Source organism: Uranotaenia lowii, chromosome 2 (genome assembly GCF_029784155.1).
Source record: "Uranotaenia lowii strain MFRU-FL chromosome 2, ASM2978415v1, whole genome shotgun sequence".
Taxonomy (NCBI): Eukaryota; Metazoa; Arthropoda; class Insecta; order Diptera; family Culicidae; genus Uranotaenia; species Uranotaenia lowii.
Genome location: NC_073692.1, coordinates 83,796,389 through 83,812,536, shown reverse-complemented (window position 1 = coordinate 83,812,536; position 16,148 = coordinate 83,796,389). Strand labels below are relative to the sequence as shown.

The 16,148-nt window shown below is 34.4% G+C and overlaps 2 protein-coding genes across 2 annotated transcripts; both read left to right on the top strand.

The window, feature by feature from the left end:
- Nucleotides 1–1,995: 1,995 nt before the first annotated feature.
- On the top strand, nucleotides 1,996–9,577 carry LOC129748201 (endocuticle structural glycoprotein ABD-4-like). The gene is made up of 3 exons (XM_055742716.1): nucleotides 1,996–2,211; nucleotides 8,744–8,919; nucleotides 8,986–9,577. Exons 1-3 carry the CDS (start codon nucleotides 2,200–2,202, stop codon nucleotides 9,329–9,331), a joined length of 534 nt encoding a protein of 177 aa, XP_055598691.1. The 5' UTR covers nucleotides 1,996–2,199; the 3' UTR covers nucleotides 9,332–9,577.
- Nucleotides 9,578–13,178: 3,601 nt separating this feature from the next.
- LOC129746680 (putative ATPase N2B) lies at nucleotides 13,179–15,998 on the top strand. Its single transcript, XM_055740529.1, has 6 exons — nucleotides 13,179–13,819; nucleotides 14,208–14,393; nucleotides 14,744–14,985; nucleotides 15,047–15,218; nucleotides 15,357–15,503; nucleotides 15,615–15,998. The coding sequence occupies exons 1-6, from the start codon at nucleotides 13,424–13,426 to the stop codon at nucleotides 15,855–15,857; spliced, it is 1,386 nt and encodes a 461-aa protein (XP_055596504.1). The 5' UTR covers nucleotides 13,179–13,423; the 3' UTR covers nucleotides 15,858–15,998.
- Nucleotides 15,999–16,148: the final 150 nt, after the last annotated feature.

The window sequence follows — 16,148 nt, the reverse complement described above, 5'->3', positions numbered from 1 at the left end:
CAAAAAGTACCATTTAACGTCAAGATAGAAACTTGACACCTACAATGAAGTTGTGTACTTTTACAATTGTTACAATTCTCTCATATAAAGTAAGACTCGAAAGTCGCTTTGAAAAAAGTTAAACGAAAATTTCATTTTTTGAGGTTAGTTTTTAGAAAAATGTCTATAAATCTGTTGTTTTAAAAGATAGAGCTTTAAAGTGTTTTACAAAGTTTTTTAAAATTGTATTGTCTACAAGTTTTATCAAGACATCATTTTGATTGGATGACAAATTAAAAAATTAAAAAAAATATCTCACTTTTAGGTGGATCGATCAGAAAAAAATGATGGCAAAATATGAGCAATTAAAAATAATGAAACATTGTAGAACATGTCATTAAACTATTTTGACATCTAAGGCATCAAAAAGCCCATGATCACGTTTTTCGAGTTTTAAACCACTGTGCCAGGGTGCGGTAGGGACCACTTTGAAAATCACTGATCTAAAATAATATCTTAAATTAATATCAGTCTCCTTTTACAAATTTTAAAATTGGATTTTAAAATAACAATTAAAATTTAAAAGATTGCGTTTATTTAAAATTGGTACTATGAAATTGAAGTATTTGACTCAAAATAAACGAACAGTGTAAAGTTTTTATTCCACAAAAAAATCTCCGAATCAACCTTGCAATATATGTAGCATATTTTCAAAACAAGAATTTAAATCAGAAATCTGTTGAAGGTCAAAAACTAAAACAAAACAAAAATTTAAATCAGAAATCTGTTGAAGGTCAAAAAACTAAAACAAAACTAGAATTTAAATCAGAAATCTGTTGAAGTTAAAAAAAAGGAGATCAAAATTGAAAATCAAAGCTTCGAATAAATGTAGAGCTTAGAAATTGAGCCATTCATAATCAGGCTTAATTAAAAAAAATAACATACATTAAAACTCAGAACTGAAAATGGAATAAATAATCTGAATAAAGAGCGTCTTAATTTTAAAGTCAAATTTCTGCATACATCGAGCCTCTTAGACAACACGCAGAATCATGCATAAGAAACCTCAAGGTATTATAAAAGAACATTCAGTTCAAGAATAATTAAAATTGAATGAAAAATGTTTTCAAAGCTCCATCATTTTGCGGTACCGGATGGAGCCTTCATATCAATGATTAAAATAGAGTTTTATTTAAAGTTGCAAAAGATCCGAATATTCCTTTTTTCAGTACATTGAAGTTCACTTTAAAGGCATCATCAAATTTACAAATTCAGGAATGATAAATTTCTGTCTCGTTGACCTTTGATTTTTTTTTCGAGTTATCTAAACGAAATCTTAGTAAGGTAGTTAGTATTTAGAAAACATTTTCCAGAATGATTGTCACTGCAACAAAACGGATAATTGCTACCTGGACTTGTTAATCTTGCTGGAAAACAATCTCGCTAAACTGGATGGAAGTCTTCAGAAACATAATTTGCAACTGTTACCGGGCTGATTAACGATTAAAAACGAGATTCGATCATCATAACCACCATCAACAAGTGACGAGTTGATACAACTTACACATAATGACACAGTCTCAGATGTTAAATGCGCCGTCGAAGGAAGGAAATCACTATCAAGAGGCTGGTCAAGCGCAAGCGCGGGAGGCAGTTGGTTATTAGTTAGAGGAGCAGACCCCAAAAGCTTCTATCCGAAGAAAACACAAACGCCAAAGAACCGGCTCGTTAAAAAGTCCACTTGCCGGGAAATGCTGATGCTCGTTGATGTATTTCCCCCAGCTAGGCTCCCAGGCAGAAGAGAGGGAAAGGAAACCTATAGCGTAAGATCACTTTGCGTCGAAGCAATGCGATTGGTGCTACCTAATATGTATGTATTTTGCTAGGCCAAACGACTGGCTCATTTTAAGATGCTGGAAAACATCTGAGCATCGTTCGTCGTCGTGCTCGGAGCTGGAAAAACAAAACCAAAAACTGCATCAGATTTAGCCGTACGCTATATAAAGACCCATCATTGGGGATCTCGGGTGGCAGTCTAGATCTTACTTTCTTTCCCAGAGCATAGTTGCGAGCACGTGTTCAGTTCAGTGTCCTCGTGTTGCTTAAGATTTGTTTTGATCGACAAAGTTGGGGGTAGCCTAGAGTTGTTCCGATAAAAATCAGTAGAAAAAAGTGCGTGTGAGCCAGAGTACCAGTCAGTGACCTTAACATCTGCAGAAGATGAAGTTTCCGGTAAGTGCAGTTACCCAAGGATCCAGTTTCTTGAGTCACAAAGGTTAGAGGGTTCACATAATTTATTTTGCTGCCTTTTCGCAAAATTAAGTGAATGAACTTTAACGCGGCCAAGTGACCCAAATAACAGTAATAACAAAGGTGCTGCTTTCTTGTGTAGAAGCGTTAAAACGAGTGTTGCGAAGCCATCGATAAATCATAGTCGAGTCGCGCGGGTCATAAAAGATGTCAATATAGCAGCAGCCGGACGGAGCCAGGCAAAGGAGCATGGTGGCACCAAGTGATCTCAATTGCATCTCCCATTCATCGGGGTGCCTTAGTAATATTGGATGCTGTTGCTGTTAATGGAATGGGTTTGGTTCGGGCTGGGTTGGGTCGCCCCCAATGAATGGAAAAACACTCTGCACTCCTCTCGTGATTCACGGTTTGGCAACATGAGGATATTGCCACCCCAACGTCAACAAGCGGCCCACGATTACCTAACATTTAGGTACGGACCGAGAGCAATCGACTAGCAGATGACTTCTAGCCGAGAGGATTGCTCAGAAATATCAAATGTCTTCTATACCTATAAGTGGTTGATAGTTATTTCTTGGGTTGGGTTTGCGGGGGTGCATGCACAATATTTCCGAGCCGCATACGGGTTTCATCTTTCCGCGGACCTGAAAAAAATACCTGTTTGAGCTTAGAAATACATAGGTCTCTAGACACGAGACTTTCAGAACACGGTAGGCATGGTCGTCGTCGTTGGTTTTAATGATGATTGTCTGTGGTAAATAGGGCATGAAGCGATTGGAGCTCCCTCCAACTGCATAGAATATGCTATGTTACAAAACTGTTACCTAGTGATCATCTTGGAAAGAAGCTTGCGATTCGAACCAGATCGAGATGAAAGGGAAATTATGTCGATAGAAGGTTTTAGATCTAGACCAGGGGTGGCCAGGATTTTCAACAGGCGGGCCAAATTTAAGTTCTGAGACTTGCTTGCGGGCCACACAACAATTTTTTCTTTAGTATTAAGTGCAAACGAATTTCAGTGGGCTACTTACAGTATACATTTAGCCAAACATATTTTTTACATGTTAAAAAAAAAAGATTTTCGAGGTTCAGTATAGATTTTTATCAGTTCTTCATTATTTGATCAAAATAAAAATTTAAAGTGTTTAATATACTTTTAACGAGCTAACTGACAAGATTATGCCTTCTAATTCTGATTCAATACATGGGTTATGAATTAAATTTAATTTCCTTGAAAATGCCTCACACACATAGCGTGATCACTCTGTAGAACGGGATTTTCAAAACAAAATACTCTTCCTGAGCTTTTCGCATTTCAGATGAAATTTTCTTACGCTTTTTAATGATAATAATAAAAAATAATATGAAAAGATCTCTTCCTTGCTATGTTCTTGTGTTGTTCTTTAGGAAACTTTCAAAATTTGGACAAACCTAATCTAAATGTTTAAAATTTTAATGATCGTGCTTTCAAAATTTTCCATTTGATCAAATTCAAATTCGATAAGTGGGAAAGCCGTTCATAAAATGAATAAAAATATTTCTTTTTTCAAATTATCATTGTAATTTTACCTTTTTGATATAAAAAAAAACAAGCAAAAGCAAATGACTATAAAAAATATATTTTAAAAAAAGTCCCTTTTCACCGTTATATGTAAGTACCAAATAAGTTCAAATTGAAATTTAGATGTGAATATTTTAATGGAAGAGTCTGGCTTTAAAAATATGATCACTTATTTTTAAGGCTGCTAATTTCATATTTTATAAATTATTTTCACTGCTTATTTTTGTTGAACTTACAAATAAAAAATCTCCACAATCTTAGGGTTACTTAATATTAGTCCTCTCGCTTGTCAAATTGTTTTTGATGGAGCTTTTGTGGTAAATTTGGAGAAAAAAATAAATTTTCTAACAAAAAAAAAGCACATTATTTAGCGATCAGCGTTTAATACCCAACTCTGTCTGTGAGTTTATATACCATTGCACATATATTAAAAATACCTTGACCTTTTTCTGTTACAGTTAAGTACAAATAAAGTGTGTGAGTTTTTATATTTTTGAAATCAATTTTAACATTCTGAATAAATTTTAGTTGGTAAACAAAGTTTCGAAAATAGAATTCTAATGACAAATAGTAGAAGTTTTGTACCAATATAACTCTAATAATGCTGTGATTACAATATAATGTGATAATTTTGCAAACTAGATTTAAATTATTTTGAGCTTCTGTTTTCCTGTTTGATTTATATCAATCGAAGCTGACAAATAAAATTTTGGACAATAAAGTCAAAAGAAACTAAATTTATGTTTTGCAAAAATCTTGTGAGTGACATGAAATAAACAGAATTTTCAGCTCAAAATAAACATAAATATTTTTTTTACTTTCTCATTATCATTTTAATGTACTGAGTTGTTCGAGTTCTTTCCTAATTTACGAGCAAATCTCCCTGACACCTTCCAAACTCTTCAAAAATAGACTAGTTTCCGCTTGAAGACTCTCAACTCTCCCAGAATAGTGGAGGCCACTTTCAATACCATTTGTATGATGCAACAAAATAGCAAATATTTATTGCATAATACGTGATTGCAAAGTACAAACAATATGTAAAATGTTGTAAAAATTGAAGAATATGAAAATGTCTCTCTTTTGCTTGATATAGTCGGTTTTTTTAAATGATGTAGAAGGAAAACATCCAATTCTGAAAAATGCTTCGCGGGCCACAAAAAGACAGACGCGGGCCACATGTGGCCCGCGGGCCATGGTTTGGCCACCCATGATCTAGACGATTTATATTTTGCCTTTTCAATTATGATACGCTTTTCCCAGTATGACGGATTGGCTTAATGATATCACCTACAAACTTCATATTGCTTTTATTAATCTATACCATCATCGTTGGTGTAAAAATACTTGTCGAACAATCACCAAGTTTAAAAAATTCCAGCGAAATTGCATAGAGGCCCCTTCCCACTTTCTTCTCGAGTTGTGAAAAAAATGTATAGGAGCCTTTATCCTTAATGGAAGAATGGATGGGTTTCAAATTGTCATATAATCATATCTCGTATCACATGCCCTCCCATGCCAAATTTTGTTCCATTTGCTTGAATAGTTTTCGAAATATGTAAGAAAATCTTCCTATCTCCAAAGATTCAAGGAAATATCTATCGTACCCTAATACCCATCCATGCCAAATCTGGTTCAACTTGTTCAATTGGTTCGGCAGTAGAGTACTCCAAATGGCCAGACTTAAAAAAAAAAGTTATGCGCTGCAGGCTAAAATCAATCCTATGCCTAGTACAAGATCTCATGCCAAATTTGGACCAAATCAAATCACGGGAAGGGGTCGCTCAACGAGCCTGAAGTTTGTTTGGGATTTTGAGCCATGCTGCTCGGGAGAAATGTGGAAAACCAGTTGTTCATCAATAACTTTATTTCCTTCGGCCGATTTCTTTTGAATATGATTTTTCTTAGAGCCCAAATTATGACAAATATTCCATCCGAAGACTGCATTTTGATTAGAGTCAAGATAAAGAAGTTATTGGTCTTAAAAAATGGGATAACTTTTTTAAGGGTAGTATTTGTCTCTGTTAATAAGGCGTCAATACGTTCGACCGCCTCGACTCATTAACATCGATGAATACCACCCTTGAAAAAGTTAGCCCATTTTTGAAGCCTAATAGAATTTTTATTCTATCTCTTATCGAAGTGCAGTCTTCGATAACGAGTTAACGCTTTAAGAAAAACCATATTCAAAAGAACTACTAAAGTTGTTGATGAAAGACTGGATTTTCATGTTCCTCCTGGACAAAATGTCTCAAAATCCCATACAAACTTCAGGCTCGTTGAGCGATCCCTTCCCGCGATCCCGTCTGGCCTAAATTTGGTGTGAGATCTTGTACTAGGTCTAGGATCAATTTGAACCTGCAGCGCATAACATTTCACAGCATTTGAATTTCCCATACAAATTTGGGGCAGTCTTTTCGGCAGTTATACAAAAGTTTTATGGAAACCCTCCTTCCCTCTTCCGATCTCTCAACTGAAAGAAGGGAGGGTGCAAAAAATTGATTGAAATATTTCTGTACCCTTATACCATCCCATGCCAAATTTGGTTCCATTTGCTTGAATAGTTTTCAAGTTATGTAGCAAATTGTAAGAGAGCACCCCTTCCTATCTCCCTACAGAAAAAAGAGGGGTATAAAAAATATTAGAAATATTTCTCATACTCAAATAGCCTCCTATGGCAAATTTGGTACAATTTGCTTGATTGGGTCTCGAGTTATGCAAACAATAGTCTTTTGTTTGGGACCCTTCCTGTGAGGGGGAGGGGTCTCAATTCATAGTAGGAACCTCCCCTGGGGTCCAATATCCTCACATGTCAAGTTTCACGCAAATCGGTTCAGTAGATTTGGAGTCTATAGGGAACAGACAGACAGAAATTCATAGACTAGCTGACCAAGGTTGCCGAAAAAAAATCTGTGTTTTGACGAAAAAAAATTCTGACTTTCTGGAATTTTACCCAAAAACTCTGAGACGGTTTTCTGTGATGTTTTTTCCATAAATTTCATTGAAAAGCCATGTCAACATGCGTCTTTTTTACTTTTTACTTGAGAAAAATCAATTAACATCACCATTTTAATCATATTTTTCCAATTCAAAGATAAAACTACAAAATTTATATTGACACGAAAAATTGAATTTTGAAAAAAATATCCCTAATTTCAAAATTCTGTGAAATCTGTGAATATTTTCAAAATTCTGTGCTCTTTTACACAGATTCTGTGACGAAAATTGGCTCTTAATTCTGTGAAATTATAGATTTTTCTGACCCGGTGTGCTTTGCTACACCTTCCAAAACTAAATTTAAATTTGTTAAAATAATTGACATTTAGTTTTATTTCTTTGGCAGTGTATCAAACTAAATTTCAACATAATTTTGAAGCAAAGAAAGCTACAACTGGCGTTTCGAGTTTCAGTACAAAGATGATTTCATAATAATTTCATAAAATTGATCTCTAAATTGGTTTTTCAAGATTTCCTCGTTAAAAACCTCAAGGTTTGAGCCGTTTCAAATATAGAAATTACAAAAAAGTTAACAATTTTAAAGTTTCTTTTGATTCGTTTTTTTTTTTATTTCAATCTTCATTTCAATTCCGATATAAACCGGGGAAAGTGTAAACGGATTTTTGTCTAAAAATATGAATTTAGTACTGATGCATATGAAATAATTGTATCACTCTTAGCGGACGTTTGACGTTAATTTTCCTGCAAAAAAAAGCAATAATCTGTTACACTTTACAAAAATATAAAATAATAAAAACAACGTGGTTCTCAAGTGACGAAAAAATTATGATTTTTCATCACCGGAAAATAAGCTCTAAGCATCGATAAATCATCTGGATCTATAAATAATGTACGCAGTGTTAAATGATGGACACATTGTTCCTCAAAATACACCTTCATTGAAGTTTTGCTTTTTCACTACATATAATCTTTTACTTTAACTTGAATTATCTTTTACCTTAACTTAAATCACTAGTCAATTTGTCTAGTGGTAACGTGTCGGAGAGGTGACTCAGAGGACACGAGTTTGATTCCTGATCGAGGTGAGTTGTTTTTTCATTGACCATTTTCAGCTTTTGGAACACGTTTTAAAAATGTATTTTTCAACGTTACTTTCAACTTTTAAAATTTCCAGCCAGATATGAAATGAACTTCTTTAGTGACTGAACAGAACACGATCATGTAATGCAACTCACTTATTATAATAAGTGTAGATATAACATAAACCATACAATTAAATAAGCGTTTTCTTTGAGGTGGCCGTTATGCTCTTATCTCCCCTACTGTTAGCTATTGCCTGAGTTCATATCAAGTGCAATGATTCTATGTCGCACATTTTCTTTAAAAAAAAAAGAGCCATTATAGCCTGTGTATTAGACTGAGTCGATTAGAGGTCATTATTGAATTTCTTAAACCCAGGGGTCTAAAAAGCTTCGTTTTGGTTCAAAACTCATCCAGGAATTTTTGCAGTATTTTTAAGTAACGTTTGCATGAGTAAATTTGAACTTTTAGGTATGTATGGGAAAATTGAATATTTTGTATACTGAAAAATCAACATCATTTTTGTTTCTTCTGTGGAACCGAGCTTGGCAATACTTTTTGTGCTTATTTATAAATTCTCTAAAGGGAATTTTTCGCTGAACAATTTTGTCCCGAACTTTGTATTTAATTGGGCAAAAAAAGTTATTAGGTGTTGAATGGGGCCATGTCTTTTGGCATCGAAAAACAATAAATTTATTTGACATCACTGCTGAGTGCCTGGCGAGGTACTGCATGACTACTTTGCAAGCAATATTATTACTCCTAATGTTTTTCATATCAGTTTGAATTTAAATTCAATTAAGTCTGCCTTTTTTAAAGATGAATTCAGTTGGTTTATAACCATACCTATTATGCCTCATCAAGCCCACATATTTGATAACAATATTTGAATCAGTGTTTTATGCTTTATTCCAGATTTTTGCAGCTTTGCTGTTAATAGCCAGTGCTCGTCCTCAGCACAGCAACAACAATAATTACAATCAGCAGCAACAAAACCACGAGAAACACCTTGGCCCACAAGAAACAACCACATGGATCCCGATTTTGAAATACAACAAAGAACAAGGCGAGGATGGAAGCTACAAGCATGAGTAGGTCCCTTACTTCAAAAAATATTGTTCTAGGTATCTGTCTAAAAATTATAACATTCTCAACAGATACCAAACCGGAAACAACATTGTCCACGAGGAATCCGGATACCTGAAGGACTTTTCCGAAGCGCACCCCAATGGCATTCTGGTACAGCAGGGAGCCTACTCGTACGAAGCCCCCGATGGCCAGATCATCCACGTGCAATACACGGCCGATGAGCGTGGCTTCCGAGTAGTTAGCGATCACCTTCCAACGGAACCTCCAATACCGGTCGGAATCCAGAAAGGACTGGAGGAGATCTATGCCGGCATAAAACGTCGGGAGCAGGAACTGAAGTCCAATCCCAAGTACGCGGAAACGGCTGCCCAGAGAGCGGAACTCGATTATCACGGCCAGTATTATCAGCAGTAGGTTCGAAACTGCTGAGCTGAATCGGTTAGCGCGCTAAGATTCCATTCCGTTTATTTATAATAGCTAGTAGTACAGTGTAACATAGCGAAACTCCTGAGCTTACCATTAGCTTCTAACTGCTGGGCTTCATCCCCGGCATATTAACGTTGAAAAGATTTGCATATACAAGACTGTGATTTCTTACTCTTTTGGTTAGTAAATGCGTCGTTTTACTAATCACAAATAAATAAATTTTAAAAACAAAAAGAGGTATTGCGTTTTGATAAAATGTTTAAGTCTTGCCAGTTTTCCTACTAATGTTGGTCCATGACCTTATGACCAAACTTTTTAAGCACCTTTCTCAGTTACTAACTTACTGAAGAACCTTGAAGCCAACATCGATAACATAAGAACAAAATTCACATTTATCTGAGATGCCTTGTGTTGTGGTGACCCATATAGCTTTTTTACTTTTTAAGTCCCCCGAATGTATGCAAACATTTTTTTTGGCGTAGAAGTACGTCCTACGGCAACAGATTGCGGGTGCAAAAGGTAACGTGCGATCGAATCTTTTCTGAGATCACTGTTGGTGAAAACGAAATTTTGTCAAAATGTTTGTTGAAAACTGAAAACTATCTACCCTAAAGGTTTTTTGAGTCAGGGATAGTTATGCGTGAGTCAAATCCGCTCCCATTTTTTGAAAATAAGTCCTTCCAAACATTCTTGAGTAATAAATGACAAAAATTATAAAAATGACAAAAATGACAAAAATGACAAAAATGACAAAAATGACAAAAATGACAAAAATGACAAAAATGACAATAATGACAAAAATGACAAAAATGACAAAAATGACAAAAATGACAAAAATGACAAAAATGACAAAAATGACAAAAATTATAAAAATGACAAAAATGACATAAATGACAAAAATGACATAAATGACAAAAATTACAAAAATGACCAAAATGACAAAAATGACAAAAATGACAAAAATGACAAAAATGACAAAAATGACAAAAATGACAAAAATGACAAAAATGACAAAAATGACAAAAATGACAAAAATGACAAAAATGACAAAAATGACAAAAATGACAAAAATGACAAAAATGACAAAAATGACAAAAATGACAAAAATGACAAAAATGACAAAAATGACAAAAATGACAAAAATGACAAAAATGACAAAAATGACAAAAATGACAAAAATGACAAATATGACAAAAATGACAAAAATGACAAAAATGACAAAAATGACAAATATAACAAAAATGACAACAATGACAAAAATGACAAAAATGACAAAAATGACAAAAATGACAAAAATGACAAAAATGACAAAAATGACAAAAATGACAAAAATGACAAAAATGACAAAAATGACAAAAATGACAAAAATGACAAAAATGACAAAAATGACAAAAATGACAAAAATGACAAAAATGACAAAAATGACAAAAATGACAAAAATGACAAAAATGACAAAAATGACAAAAATGACAAAAATGATAAAAATGACAAAAATGACAAAAATGACAAAAATGACAAAAATGACAAAAATGATAAAAATGACAAAAATGACAAAAATGACAAAAATGACAAAAATGACAAAAATGACAGAAATGACAAAAATGACAAAAATGACAAAAATGACAAAAATGACAAAAATGACAAAAATGACAAATATGACAAAAATGACAAAAATGACAAAAATGACAAAAATGACAAAAATGACAAAAATGACAAAAATGGCTAAAATGACAAAAATGACAAAAATGACAAAAATGGCAAAAATTACAAAAATGACAAAAATGACAAAAATGACAAAAATGACAAAAATGACAAATATGAAATGAATGACAAAAATGACAAAAATGACAAAAATGACAAAAATGACAAAAATTACAAAAATGACAAAAATGACAAAAATGACAAAAATGTCAAAAATGACAAAAATGACAAAAATGACAAAAATGACAAAAATGACAAAAATGACAAAAATGACAAAAATGACAAAAATGACAAAAATGACAAAAATGACAAAAATGACAAAAATGACAAAAATGACAAAAATGACAAAAATGACAAAAATGACAAAAATGACAAAAATGACAAAAATGACAAAAATGACAAAAATGACAAAAATGACAAAAATGACAAAAATGACAAAAATGACAAAAATGACAAAAATGACAAAAATGACAAAAATGACAAAAATGACAAAAATGACAAAAATGACAAAAATGACAAAAATGACAAAAATGACAAAAATGACAAAAATGACAAAAATGACAAAAATGACAAAAATGACAAAAATGACAAAAATGACAAAAATGACAAAAATGACAAAAATGACAAAAATGACAAAAATGACAAAAATGACAAAAATGACAAAAATCACAAAAATGACAAAAATGACAAAAATGACAAAAAATGACAAAAATGCCAAAAATGACAAAAATGACAAAAATGACAAAAATGACAAAAATGACAAAAATGACAAAAATGACAAAAATGACAAAAATGACAAAAATGACAAAAATGACAAAAATGACAAAAATGACAAAAATGACTTAAATGACAAAAATGACAAAAATGGCAAAAATGACAAAAATGACAAAAATGACCAAAATGACAAAAATGACAAAAATGACAAAAGAGAAAAAAAATTACAAATGAGGAAAAAATGACAAATGAGAAAAAAATGACAAAATGGATAAATGACAAAAATTACATTTCAAAGTACCAAAATTACAAAATTATCTATTTGAAAATTTACCGATTGCTTAAAATATGAATTTTTAAAATAATAAACTTTTCGATGTGGTACGGGCAAAACCCCAAAGAAAAATAGTTGAGAAATTTAAACCTTGAAAGCATATAGGGTTGATAGTCTTGTTTGAACTTCTAAGATATAAAATATTTGATTAAATATTTAATGAATTCCCTACATACCTAATCATGAGAAATTTCACGTTCAAGATGCAAATAATTTACCCGAAAAAAATGATCATGAATTGTTAACTGTTGTCCATGTCGAAAAACATATCGAAATTTTTATCGATTCATATATTTTGACGAATTTTTTTTTATCTTAAACAACAACATAAAGTTTCTTTATATAATTATATGAGTTAAGAACATGATGTAATTTTTTAATCATTAGCCATATCTCTGGTGTTTCGGAAATGGTTCTTTCTTATGTACTTATTTAGTATTTTCCAATTTTTATTTTGAGCAAATACCTACAAAATTGATAATCAGACAATTTTACTAATTTTTTAACAAATGAAAGTGTACATGTAATTGTTAAAGTTCTTCATCAAGAGGTTTATTGATAGGTTTTTTTTCGGGATTGAGGTTTTAAAATTTCGTCTTTCAATAACACAATGATACTTCGTAGGAGCCATTGAAGTTCCAAATTTCCAATATTCTTCTTGTGAAAGTTAACGAACTTCAAAATATTCGACAATTAGCTCAACGGTGTATGAGCCAGATATTCTTTGGCAGTTTTCTCACTCTCAGTTCTGCGAGAAAAAATTTGCTCAAATCTTGCTCTGTTTTGAAACACGACACCCCGCACACCACCTCATTTCGCGCATTCACGTGCTTTTCGTTTCTATTCTAGTCGCGCCTCTGGCGGTCGGTTCTGAAAACTTACCCAATCTTTCACTTTTCGAGGGGTTTTTCTTTATTTATTTTTAAAATTGTGAAATTATTTTTGAAATTTTTAAATTAAAGTTTTCAACTTGCTTTTAAGTTGAAATTTAAAATTTTGGCTTTGCGAAAATTACGAAAATTGAAGGTCACCCATTGCTGGACCCCTCAGCAAGAAAACACCTGATTCACGCGCGCCTCAATATATTGAACAGTGAACGGTGACGTACTCACTTCCCCGTTAGCCGTAGTTCTAATCGGCCAGTCGCGTTGACCTCCGCTAGTTTATTCCTGCTTGAATACCTAGGCATCAAACAAGTGTAGTGCACTTCCTATCGCAGTTTTTCACCTATAACTGATGGATCTCTTCCATTAGTAGAAGCGTCTTTTGTGGAAAGAAGTTTTCCTTATGTAATATGTCTAAACTTGACCTCGAAAGTGTGCTCGGTGGAAATGTTCCTAACAAAAAACTCAGCGCTCATTGCTAGTGTTTGGTTTCGGCAGCCTTGTCCTTGCGTAATAACAGCAGTAAATTCAGGACTCAATGGAGCAGCTATCAGTATCCGAAGGTGGATGGCCTCCGGGTCAAAGGGACCCGTCGAGACTTTGCGGGAAAAGCTGGTGCGTAAGGAAATTCGACCGGATGCGCACCAGGAAAAGATCACCGGGGCGCTGCAGATTGTGTATGACAACATCCAGGGCTACGAGCCACCCAAACCGGCCAGCGGTCTGGCAAAATGGTTTTCGAGCGGGGCAAGGAAAGCTGATGCTCCCAAAGGCCTGTACATCTACGGCAGTGTGGGTGGAGGAAAAACCATGCTGATGGACATGTTCTACGATTGCTGTGAGGTGAGTGGACTCGTTGGAGGACGAAGCGGTAGTTATTGTATCTATAGCTAGATTAACCCAATGACATAGTCCTACTGGCAAATAGCAGCTGTTCTGAGCTTGTACAGAAACGTGTGCGTATCATACTAGAAAGGGCGAATGGTTTGTTTGGCGTATAGCGTTAACTTTTAACTGAAAAGCGTCTAGTTTGATTTGCATACAAAATGGTTTGCATTTATTTATACGTATCAACTATTAAGCTTCAGGTAACTTTTTCAATGTAATTTGACTATTTCTTTGTCATTTACAGCTGCATATTATGTAGGTAGTTTAAAAATCATTTAAAATTTGTATCCAACTTATCATAAATGTTGAACAGTTATCGATTTTCTTCTCTCACTTGTTGCAGGTTGACCGGAAGCGACGAGTGCATTTCAATTCGTTCATGACCGACGTCCACAAGAAGGTGCACGAGATCAAATCCAAACAGGTCCGGGACGCCAGCAACAACAAACCGCAACCCTTCGATCCGATCAAACCGGTCGCCGAAATCATCACCAACGATTCCTGGCTGATATGCTTTGACGAGTTCCAGGTGGGTGTGTTGTTCGTCTGTAGGAAGTATTTCTCGTTAAGTACAAGTAGTGTGGTATAAAATCAAGGGCGAGCCTCCCAATCTGTACGGATCACTTTTTCAAAATGGTTTAGATCCTCAAATGTTTATAAACATGAAATTCAAATTTCACTAAAATAACCACCATTCAGGTTGTTTTCAAAAATTAGTCTTGAATTTCAAAATTTAGACGATTTGAAAACCTAAGAAACTTTTGAATCACCGATGAACCAGTAAGCATACATTTGCGTATTGCTTCAGCCTGTTGCCGGGCAGAATATAACGCTTATCGTTAGCGGTTTTTTAATTCACTTTTCTCTCACACTTTGCAGGTCACCGACATAGCCGATGCGATGATCCTCAAAAGATTGTTCACATACCTGTTCGATAGTGGCGTCATCGTGGTGGCCACCAGCAATCGAGCCCCGGATGATCTGTACAAGAACGGCCTGCAGCGGAGTAATTTCGTTCCTTTCATAGGCGTTTTAAAAAGCCATTGCGATGTCATTACGTTGGACAGTGGAGTAGATTATCGAACGGCGACGCTCAAGGGCGAAGGAGCGCATTACTTTGTGTAAGTTTGTTTTTAAATCAAAATTTCAAATAAGAAATTATTCGAATCTTTCTTAATTTAGGAAATCGAAAGTCGATGCTGATGCAGCACTAGATAAGGTATTCAAAGTATTATGTAGCCAGGAAAACGACATGATCCGCCCGAAGACGTTCACCCATTTCGGTCGTAACGTTTCGTTTGCCAAAACATGTGGTCAGGTGCTGGATAGCACGTTCGAAGAACTTTGTGATAGAGTAAGAGACTGTTTATTTTTTTTTTTTTATATTTATTATAAGAGATGAACCAGCTGAAAGCTGAAAATCTCTATAATAAAGACATTAAAAAAAAAAAAAATATTTATTATGGTTAATAATTTTTCCTATTTTTTCAAGCCAATCGGTGCATCGGATTACATTCAGATAGCACAATACTTCCACACCGTACTGATACGAGACGTTCCGCAACTGAACTTGAAACTGAAATCGCAAACACGCCGTTTCATCACGTTGATCGACACATTGTACGACAATCGTGTGAGGGTGAGTTATCTGTGTTATTATTCAGGTTTAATATTGTTTTTTATGCTCTACCCTTAAATCACGGAAGTGTAAATATGCTATTTAAAAATGCTTTTCCCCATACAATTTCAGATTGTTGTTTCATCGGACATGCCGTACAAGCAACTGTTTTCGAACGAAAAACCAACGGACATTCACACCTCGGACGAACACCGGATGCTTATGGACGATCTAAAAATAACAAAGGATTCTGGCGACGCCAGCTCCAACATTTTTACCGGCGACGAGGAGGCATTCGCTTTCGAGCGTACGGTTTCCCGTTTGGCAGAAATGCAAACTGCCGAATACTGGTCCTTGTGGGAGAAACACAGATAAGAGAGGCTGTATAGAAGCAGTACTTATTTATTGTATGAAATGTGCCTAACCCGAGGTACACAAGCTGGCTTGAGGTTTCAGATTAGCTGAATGAATGCTTTCGCGGGAGCTTAGTCACGCACACGGGTTCTACCTGTTCATTGTACATATATTTAAAAAATATTTAAATAGATTGCTAACATCATTTTGTTCACTGGTGCGAAAGAAAGCCGTTTTAAAAATTCTGTTGTACCCCTCGTTGTGCAAACATCGGATAAACAAATGGCAACACTGAATTTGTACACTGAGGAA